The sequence below is a fragment of the Volvox carteri genome (genome assembly GCF_000143455.1).
Source record: "Volvox carteri f. nagariensis unplaced genomic scaffold VOLCAscaffold_131, whole genome shotgun sequence".
Taxonomy (NCBI): domain Eukaryota; kingdom Viridiplantae; phylum Chlorophyta; class Chlorophyceae; order Chlamydomonadales; family Volvocaceae; genus Volvox; species Volvox carteri.
In genome coordinates this window covers 32,603-42,941 of record NW_003307674.1, presented here as the reverse complement: position 1 = coordinate 42,941, position 10,339 = coordinate 32,603, and the positions used below count along the sequence as shown (strand labels likewise).

Genomic DNA, 10,339 nt, shown 5'->3' with positions numbered 1-10,339 from the left:
AGCCAGCGGCCCACCGTACAATGCTACAAAACATGCATGTTTTTGTGCACCAGTCGAGGATAAACTCGAGTCTAGTCTGCGGCAAAGGACCCATATATGCAACCACGACACCACTGGTGCTCCCTCAGACAAACCTATTACGGGCACCAGAGGGGCATACCCATATACCTAGGTATATAGAACACGTGATTCTGTGCACATTGTATGTCTGCATGTGTGTAACTCTTGATATAGTTGTGTGCAGTCGTCGTAGTCCCGACGTTAGACGGACGACGTTTAGTCGTTCCGTCGTCGGGACGGAGACCTTAGGCTGCGGGGGGCGTCCGCGTGTCCGTCCGTCCAGGTTGACGTTTGGTAAGTTGCCGTTTTTCGTCTTTTTGTCCGCGGTTTCGGAGCTGCGTCGTTTTCGCTAGCTCCGTCGCCGCGTGGGAGCCGCGGTCGCCGGTTCGCGCCCCACCGTCGCCGCTTTTTTTCGTTTTTTCGCACCGCACCGCACCGCGCCGCACCACACCGCATCGCACCGCACCACACCTGGGCCCGCGGAAGGCGCCCCGGAGCATGGCCGTGCGCCGCTTCGTCGGGCGCGCTAGCTCTGACGTCGAGTGGGAGCCGTAGTCGCCGGTTCGATCCCCGCGCCGGCGCGTCGTTTCATCCGCTTTTACGTTGCGGCTCGCTGGCTTCGTCGCCTATTCTTCTATTTTTCGTTCGGGAGCGCTGCCTTCGTCGTCGCGTGGTTCGTTTTTCGCGTCGTCGTCATTTATTGTTCATTTCTTTTCGTTCTGGACCGTGCACCGGACACCGCGTCGTCCCGGACTGCACTGCTCCACGCCTGGGCCCGTGCAATGCGCCCCCGAGCATCGCCGTGCACCGCTTCGGTGTCCGCGCCGCACCGCACTGCACCGCGTTGCACCGCACCGCGCCACACTGCGTGTGGCAGTGCATCGCACCGCACCACACCTGGACCCGCGCAATGCGCCCCGGAGTATCGGCGCTCACTGCTTGTGGTGTGCGCTAGCTCCGACACTGAGTGGGAACCGCGGTCGCCGGCTCGATCCCGGTGCATGAGTTTCTTTTTGTTTTTTCGTTCGGGACCGTTTACCGCACCGCACCGCACTCCACCACGATTTAACGCGCAAATCGCAAAACATTGCCTGCACCGCACTGCGCAATTTGACATGTGCCGACTCGCGCATTTTAACGCGCAACCCACCACACAACTCGACGTGCAATTAAACATGCAATTCAACGCGCAATTTAATGTACACCAAACCACGCAATTTGACGCGCACTGAACTGTGCAGTGCTTGTCCAACGTTGTCCGTGTAGGCTGTACGGCATTTTGTGAAGCTGTTTTGTTCATGGACGTTGCCTCGCTACAATATAATTGCACCGCATATATACGCATCCGGTTTACTTATTTTCAGATACGGTTGCTTTAAAGCTGGCGGTTGTAGACTAGTTGCGCTGCCGACATAAGCTGCGCGGTATTTCGCGAAGCTGGCCTCTTTACATGCATCGGCTCGCTAACCGATTTTTGCCAGACGACAACATCTCGGCACATCAACGGTTGTTCATCGCCATCGATGGCTATTCATCGCCATCCTCATCTGCACATCCTACACGATACAAGGTCAGTCCACGTTGCAAAGCAGTAGCAATGAATAGAAACAACGAATAGCAGTGAGTAGAAACGATAGCAAGAATAGCAAGGAATAGAAACACAACGCGCACCGAAGTGTGATGTGCAACACAACCTGACCCACGGGACAGTTTGCGCACTCGGTCGTGTTCGCTGGGTCGTGTACCGCGTTTTTTTTATTTCCATTGAGACCGCGCACCCCACCAGCTATGTCTCGGCTCGTCGTGCTTCGTCGTGCTGTATCATCGTGCTATCTCTGTCACCGTGTGGGAGCCGCAGTCGCCGGCTCGATCCCACGACAACATCTCGGCACATCAACGGTTGTTCATCACCATCGATGGCTATTCATCGCCATCCTCGTCTGCACGTCCTACACGATACAAGGTCAGTCCACGTTGCAAAGCGGTGGTGGCGGTGGTGGCAGTGGTGGTGGTGGCGGTGGTGGCGGTGGCGGTGGTGTTAAATACTGGATGGCGTTAAATACGACATTTCCTGCAAGGTCTCCATAGTCACGCACGGTAAGTGTTCACCGCTTTTTTGGCCTTCCTTCCTTCGGTGCACCACACTGCACCGCATGGATTGCACCGCGTCTTTATGTGTCAGCACATTACTCAAACATACTAAGCCACACTACGTCGGACTCGTGCCGTCCAGCCGGGGGACTACGGCCCCCTCGCGGGCGAAGCAGCCCGCGTCTAGTCCGTCCGTCCGTCCGTCCATCCGTCCGTCCGTCCGTCCGTCCATCCGTCCGTCCGTCCGTCTGTCCCTCCGTCTGTCCACAGAGTCTTCGGTTCGATTCGACCCTCGCCGCGTTTTTTTTTTCCTGTTAATGCGACCACACGGTTTTGCGTTGTTCGTGTTTCATATCTGTCTCTCATGATCATGCATCCGCGCATCAGCATTACAGTATGCTGCGGCACGGTGGCCAGCCGTCCAGCGATCGCACTTTGCAGGTTGCCCTTTATGCACTTAGCTTTGTTCCGTGTGCACGTTCACTTGCGCATGTCTGACTTTGTTTTGTGCACGTCTCCGGCTGAACTTTGGGCGCTAATCGTGCCTTGCTCTTCGTCCGCAGCCTTGCTCTTCGGCAGCCAGCTGGAACGTCCACGTTTGTTGTGTGTCCGGCTTTTCGCGTTCCGCATTGGCCTTTGCGTTTCCGGGCTTTTTGCGCTCGACTTTTCGCAATAGAGCATGCTCGTAGCCGACCGCCCTGAAATCCAGCTGTCGACCGTTTGCAGTCGATAATTACGGCCCAGCGCGATGCTGGTCCATTAACTGCATCAACTGCTAGCTTGGGAGGCTAGGCTTTGCGAGATTTAGTTTGTTCCGCCTTGGACCTTGCTATACTTTGTGTTCTGGGCTTTGCAGTTCTGTATTTGTACCACGCTGCTCTTTACGCAACTCTTGTGCTTTGCGCGATACAATTCCTTGCGCATCTAGCTTCGCAAGTTGAGCTTCGCATGCTGGGCTTTGTGTATTCGGCTGCTCTTCGACTCTGCGCGTTCGATATACAAATTAATAACCTCCGTACTAAGCCGTGCTCGCAATTCGACCCAACCGACTGCAACGTTCACGCCTCGGCTTTGCGGTCCTATTTCTGCATTTTAAGCTTTATGAGCATAGCTTTGTTCCGTATTCGACTTTGCACGTTCAACCGCGCATGTTCGCGGGAGTCGTAGTTGTCCTATTGCAAGCACGCGCCAAGGTTCGCCCAAGGTCGGTTACACCTGGCGAATGAAATCCGATCGGGTCGTGAGAACAAAGTTGCGTCACCTCAAGGTTGCGCAGGCGTACGTGCGCTGTAAAAAGTATAAAACCCAGGCCTGCCTGGAATGTAGAGCATTGTGTCCTCCCTCAATTACGACTTCTGCCTACTGAAACTTTTACGTTCCTCTCGCCAACATGGGACCCAAGTGAGTTGCTCCTCGCTGCGCCCGCTGTTTACTATTAAGTAGTCGGTACTCTCTGTTCACTGCGCTCGTTATACCGCAGGCGCCTTGCCACTATAGATCCGCCTTCTCCGCTGCCGGCGAAACAGCCGCACCAAGAAACAACCACGCCGGGAAGTACGCCTGAAGCCACCGCGAGCTCGGCATCAACCGCAACTCCGACTAGCCCTGCTTCCTGCAGTGCCCCCGCTTCGAGGTAAGGCTTAGACATTGCAATCGAGTTCAATGCTAGATGTGTTTCGTTTTGCGGTTGTGTTTGCGTCTCTGCGCTTCGTGCAGTGCTCGCGCTTCAAGGTAAGACTTAGACGTTGTAGCCGGGCTCCTTGCGAGCCGTGCTTCGTTGTGCGTTTGCGTTTGCGGCTGTGCCGCTGTCTTGAAGTGTCTGTAATATAATCTCGCCTTGTACACATTTGATGCATTGGCTTTGCCGACTACCGGCTGTGCGATTCAACTGTTGCGTTTGGTCGTTGTGGACTTCATGCATGAACGACGCGGCCTGCTCTGCGCTGAAATGTGTTGGACGTCTTAAATTCATTTGCTGTTTGCGCCGTTTGGATCCGGTACTTTCGTTCTGCTCTCTTTATATGAATCTTGTACTGCTCGACCCGCCAATATAGTCTTCTTTACGTAAGCAGTCGGGCTAGTACTTGGACCTTGCTCTGCTAGTACAAATAAAAGACCTACATCTCTCTCCGTCCGTCCGTCTGTGTATAAAAGTAACCTACTTCGGTGATCTTCTTAGCGCGTATATGTCTTAGACGTTTTCTGTCTTGTAGCTTCAATTCAAGCTCGTACCTTTAATATCGCCCATCCGACGTACGACCCCGACAGTATCTCGGTAAGCTTTCAGCTTACCTTTACGGCCGGGCCCGTGCAAGTCGGCGTCGGCCGCCTGTGGAGCGGGCTGAGGTGCAACACTGCGACCATCGTGGGTGGCCCGGCAGCAAATGGTATTGTCCTCGTTCAGACTGACGGTGCCATCCTAGCTAGTCTCCAGGCGAATAAGTGCTATGGATCCGTAGTAGACTTTACGCACGTTCGGTCGGCAATTTTGCCGCCTCACGTCGTCAGTCGCTTTGCGGGCGTTTTGGTAACCACTTTTAAGACCACCAGCATGAGCGAACTGAAGTATACTCAAGCTAGGCGCATGTGGAGTACCCTTACGGCCCGCCTGCGGTTGCCTACTTTGAACCCGTATATGAAGCCACCGTTAAATGAGGCCAGCTATTCAAATGACGGCAGCACGCTCCTTGTTTTGCCGTTTGGGGAACCCTTCGTCAGCGGGCCGTTCCAAAAGATCAGCGCATACGTAGCTTGTACTGACATAAACGACGTCCGGGTTGGGGAGGTTCACCTTGCGTACGATCCGGACACCCCGCCGGTTTATTGCCATCTTGTCAGTGACGCCGGCAGCAGCAGCATTCCGCTCTACCTTTTTGGTGCCAAAATAAGTGGCGCTAATTCGCAGTATAGTCCAACCGTGTGGATAAACGGCACACTCACTGCTGCGGCAGTCTGACCCGGTCAGGACATACGCAGTTTCCCTGCTCATGTGCGCGCGTTCATCAGCGCTACGCAGCAGCATGCGCAGCAATCGGCAGTATCCGAGACTAGCAGCATGTTGTTGGCATGGGAGCAGCGTGAGTGGCCTGGGAGTATCACGACCCTGCCGCAGGACGGCGCCCATGCTCGCGCTAGCCTGTCCCCCAACCCCAGCGTTAGCTGCGTCATCAACGACCGCAAAGTCCTGCCACTTATATTGACGGTCAATCAGCAGCAGTACCCGGTATGCACCAACAGCCCGGATGTGTTGCGCCAGCTCCCTGGATTCTTTACGGACCTGTCGTATGATGACGTTGAACTCCGGTCCGCGTTTTGTGCGTCACGGCCATTCAGCATCGTCGGCACAGCAACTACTCACACCATCGGGCGCATCACTTTTGTCACCGCCTTCCAACAATAGCTGCAGCGCGTATGGCGCCTACACTGCGGGATCGACTCTGATATCTGCGGGCTGTGCAGGCCGCATGCGTGTCGGATATTGTATTTCGACCTCCTTTTTGTTTTTTACATGTGTGCGGACGCACAGTTGACGCCCTCTGGTTTGGCTGTTGATCTTTTATGCCTGTTTTTTTGTTTCCTGTTTGACTTACTGTCTCCGGATTTGCTGCCGGCGCGAAGCATTGTAGTTGCCGCGCTTAGTTTTGGACGATTATAGTTGCATTGTTTGATATTCACGGTGTACTCTTCGCTGTTTGAGACTCATTACGTCCGTTCGGAGGATTGCGGCTTCTGCGCCTTACTTTGTACGTTTCGATTTAACGTGTTCGTTCGACTATACGTGTGGATCGTTGCGTGCTCCTGCGTTGACCTGCATTTTATAGTTTGTCCTGTACGTTGAACTGCAGCGTCATAATTTGGGCATCTACCTCTTTGGGCATCTAGCCGTAGCTCCTACGAAGTAGGAAAGCGGAGGCCTTAGGCCGATTCGCTGTCCCTCCGTCCCTCCGTAGCCGTAGCGACTACGTAGTAGTCTAGCGGAGGCCTTAGGCTGAGGCAGCCGTCCGTCCGTCGTCGTAGTCCCGACGTTAGACGGACGACGTTTAGTCGTTCCGTCGTCGGGACGGAGACCTTAGGCTGGGGGGGGCGTCCGCGTGTCCGTCCGTCCGGGTTGACGTTTGGTAAGTTGCCGTTTTTCGCCTTTTTGTCCGCGGTTTCGGAGCTGCGTCGTTTTCGCTAGCTCCGTCGCCGCGTGGGAGCCGCGGTCGCCGGTTCGCGTCCCGTCGTCGCCGCTTTTTTTCGTTTTTTCGTTCGGCGCGCCGCGTCGCACGTGGATTGCACCGCATTCGCACCACACCTGGGCCCGCGCAAGTCGCCCCAGAGCATGACCGTGCGCCGCTTCGACGGGCACGCTAGCTCCGACGTCGAGTGGGAGCCGCAGTCGCCGGTTCGATCCCGGCGTCCGCGCGTTTTTTTGTCCTTTTTTACGTTACGGATCGCCAGCTTCGTCGCCCGGCGCCTGCACGTTTCTTTCTTCTATTTTTCGTCCGGGAGCGCTGCCTTCGTCGTCACGTGGTTCGTTTTTCGCGTCGTCGTCGTTTATTGTTATTTTCTTTTCGTTCTGGACTGTGCACCGCATCGCGTCGTCCCAGAGTGCACTGCTCCACGCCTGGGCCCGCGCAATGCGCCCCCGAGCATCGCCGTGCACCGCTTCGTTGTCCGCGCCGCACCGCACCGCACGGCATTGCACCGCACCGCGCCACACTGCGCGGGCACTGCACCGCACCGCACCACACCTGTGGCCGCGCGATGCGCCACGTTGCATCGGGGCGCACCGCTTGTGGTGTGTGTGCTAGCTCCGACGCCGAATGGGAGCCGCGGTCGCCGGCTCGATCCCTGCGCATGAGTTTTTTTGTTTGTCTCGTTTGGGACCGCGCACCGCGCTGCACCGCACTGCACCGCACCGCACCGCACCGCACCGCACCGCACCGCACCGCACCGCACCGCGATTGAACGCGCGAATCGCAAAACAGCGCAAATCGCAACACATTGGCCGCACTGCACTGCGCAATTTGGCATGTGCCGACTCGCGCGTTTTAACGTGCAACCCACCACACAACTCGACGTGCAATTAAACGTGCAATTCAACGCGCAATTCTACGTGCACAGAACCACGCAATTTGACGCGCACTGAAGTGTGCAGTGCTTGTCCAACATTGTCCGTGTAGGCTGTACGGCATTTTGTGAAGCTGTTTTGTTCACGAACGTTGGCTCGCTACAATATAATTGCACCGCATATATACGCATCCAGTTTACTTATTTTCATATACGGTACCGCGGCTGAGCGGTTGCTTTAAAGCTGGCGGTTGTAAACTAGTCGCGCCGCCAACATAAGCTGCGCGGTATTTCGTGAAGCTGGCCTCTTTACGTGCATCGGCTCGCTAACCAATTTGCGCCAGACGACAACATCTCGGCACATCATCGGTTGTTCATCGCCATTGATGGCTATTCATCGCCATCCTCGTCTGCACGTCCTACACGATACAAGGTCAGTCCATGTTGCAAAGCAGTAGCAACGAATAGAAACGACGAATAGCAGTGAGTAGAAACGATAGCAAGAATAGCAAGGAATAGAAACGCAACGCGCACCGAAGTGCGATGTGCAACACAACCTGACCCGCGGGACGGTTTGCGCGGTCGGTCGCGTTCGCTGGGTCGTGTACCGCGTTTTTTTTCGTATTTTGTTTGGGACCGCACACTGCACAACATGTGTCCTGTCTCGGCTCATCGTGCATCGTCGTGCTATGTCATCATGCTTGCTCCGTCACCGTGTGGGAGCCGCGGTTGCTGGCTCGATCCCGGCGCCCCTGTGTCTTTTCCTTTGTTTTTCGTTCGGGAGCGCGCACCGCACCGTACCGCACCGCACTGCAGCTCGGGTGACGCAACGCGCCCCTGAGCATCGGCGCGGACCGCTTCGTTGCGCGCGCTAGCTCCATCACCATGTGGGAGCCGCGGTCGCAGGCTCCATCCGGCGCCTGCACATTTTTTTCTATTTTTTCGTTCGGGAGCACGCACCGCACCGTACCGCACCGCACCGCAGCTCTGGAGCATCGGAACATATTACCTCGTTGTGCATGCTAGCTCCAACACTGGGAGCCACAGTCCCTGGGTCGATCCCGGCGCCTGCACGTTTTTTTCATTCAGGACCATGACTGCACCGCGCCGCACTGCACCACATCGCACCGCGCCGCACCGCACTGTACGGCACCGTACTGCACCGCGCCGCACCGCACCGCAGCACTATGGTGCTGGCGGGGTGCAGTGCAACACGCACCGAAGCATCGACACACAATGCGCAGTTCAAGGAAAGCCGTACACGCAATCCAACACACAGTACAACACGCAATTACATGTCTTAAGCGTGTACGGCATTCCTTCCGTGGTCGAATGTCCTTGTGTCAGGTGGTGGTGCTGGTGCCGTGCACCAGTTTTCGATGGTAACGGTACCACCTTACCTTACCGATGTCCGGCTTTCACCGCTCCCATTGCAGCATACCGACTACCTAAACCAGTTCCATAGCATAGCTATGCTATGCTATGCTATGCCGTACACGCTATGCTCTGCTATGCTATGCTATGCTGCACTACGCTATGTTATGCTATGCTATGCCGTAGGCGCTATGCTATGCCGTACACGCTATGCTATGCTGTGCCGTACCCGCTATGCTATGCCGTACACGCTATGCTATGCTATGCTACACTACGCTATGCTATGCTGCGCTACGCTTTGTTATGCTATGCTATGCCGTAGGCGCTATGCTATGCCGTACACGCTATGCTATGCTGTGCCATACGCGCTATGCTATGCCGTACACGCTATGCTATGCCGTACACGCTAAGCCATACACGCCGTACGCGCCATACGCGCTATGCCGTACGCGCCGTACGCGCTGTGCCGTACACGCCATACGCCGTACGCACCATACACCGTACGCGCCATACACCGTACACCGTAAATAGAATGGGCGCAAATGGTACAGGCAACATGGAGTGACATCATGTCGTGTACTACTATGGATACGAGGATGGTGGTGATGATTCGCTGAGAGGGTGCCGGTTCGCGTCCCGTTGTCGCCGCTTTTTTTCGTTTTTTCGTTCGGCACGCCGCGTGCTATGCCGTACGCGCCATACGCCGTACGCCGTACACGCTATGCCGTCGCGTGTTCTACTTTGCGCGTGGAACTCTCCACATTAAAACTTACAGCATGACCGCGTGTAGCATGACCGCGCCGTACACACCGTACGCGCTATGCCGTGCACGCTATGCCGTATGTGCTACGCTATGCCGTACGCGATATGCTATGCTATGCCGTACGAGCTATGCTATGCTGTGCTATGCCGTACGCGCTATGCTATGCTATGCTATGCCGTATGCGCTTACGACAGCACTGTGCAACACGGAGTTCAGCGGGGGACTATGGCCCCCTCGCGGGCGAAGCAGCCCGCGTCTAGTCCGTCCGTCCGTCCGTCCGTCTGTCCCTCCGTCTGTCCACCGAGTCTTCGGTTCGATTCGACCCTCGCCGCGTTTTTTTTTTCCTGTTAATGCGACCACACGGTTTTGCGTTGTTCGTGTTTCATATCTGTCTCTCATGATCATGCGTCCGCGCATCAGCATTACAGTATGCTGCGGCACGGTGGCCAGCCGTCCAGCGATTGCACTTTGCAGGTTGCCCTTTATGCACTTAGCTTTGTTCCGTGTGCACGTTCACTTGCGCGTGTCTGACTTTGTTTTGTGCACGTCTCCGGCTGAACTTTGGGCGCTAATCGTGCCTTGCTCTTCGTCCGCAGCCTTGCTCTTCGGCAGCCAGCTGGAACGTCCACGTTTGTTGTGTGTCCGGCTTTTCGCGTTCCGCATTGGCCTTTGCGTTTCCGGGCTTTTTGCGCTCGACTTTTCGCAATAGAGCATGCTCGTAGCCGACCGCCCTGAAATCCAGCTGTCGACCGTTTGCAGTCGATAATTACGGCCCAGCGCGATGCTGGTCCATTAACTGCATCAACTGCTAGCTTGGGAGGCTAGGCTTTGCGAGATTTAGTTTGTTCCGCCTTGGACCTTGCTATACTTTGTGTTCTGGGCTTTGCAGTTCTGTATTTGTACCACGCTGCTCTTTACGCAACTCTTGTGCTTTGCGCGATACAATTCCTTGCGCATCTAGCTTCGCAAGTTGAGCTTCGCATGCTGGGCTTTGTGTAT

The 10,339-nt window shown here is 55.7% G+C and overlaps 3 protein-coding genes across 3 annotated transcripts; 1 reads left to right on the top strand and 2 right to left on the bottom strand.

Moving 5' to 3' along the window:
• Positions 1-764: 764 nt before the first annotated feature.
• VOLCADRAFT_100620 (uncharacterized protein) lies at positions 765-1,360 on the bottom strand (the record flags this gene model as incomplete). The annotated part of the gene is made up of 2 exons (XM_002959169.1): positions 765-924; positions 1,110-1,360. 2 exons carry the CDS (start codon positions 1,358-1,360, stop codon positions 765-767), a joined length of 411 nt encoding a protein of 136 aa, XP_002959215.1.
• A 2,181-nt stretch (positions 1,361-3,541) lies between these two features.
• VOLCADRAFT_100619 (uncharacterized protein) lies at positions 3,542-5,551 on the top strand (the record flags this gene model as incomplete). The annotated part of the gene is made up of 5 exons (XM_002959179.1): positions 3,542-3,552; positions 3,632-3,784; positions 3,868-3,882; positions 4,420-4,984; positions 5,168-5,551. 5 exons carry the CDS (start codon positions 3,542-3,544, stop codon positions 5,549-5,551), a joined length of 1,128 nt encoding a protein of 375 aa, XP_002959225.1.
• Positions 5,552-6,577: 1,026 nt separating this feature from the next.
• Positions 6,578-8,207, bottom strand: VOLCADRAFT_100618 (uncharacterized protein; the record flags this gene model as incomplete). The annotated part of the gene is made up of 3 exons (XM_002959168.1): positions 6,578-6,884; positions 7,088-7,245; positions 8,169-8,207. 3 exons carry the CDS (start codon positions 8,205-8,207, stop codon positions 6,578-6,580), a joined length of 504 nt encoding a protein of 167 aa, XP_002959214.1.
• Positions 8,208-10,339: the final 2,132 nt, after the last annotated feature.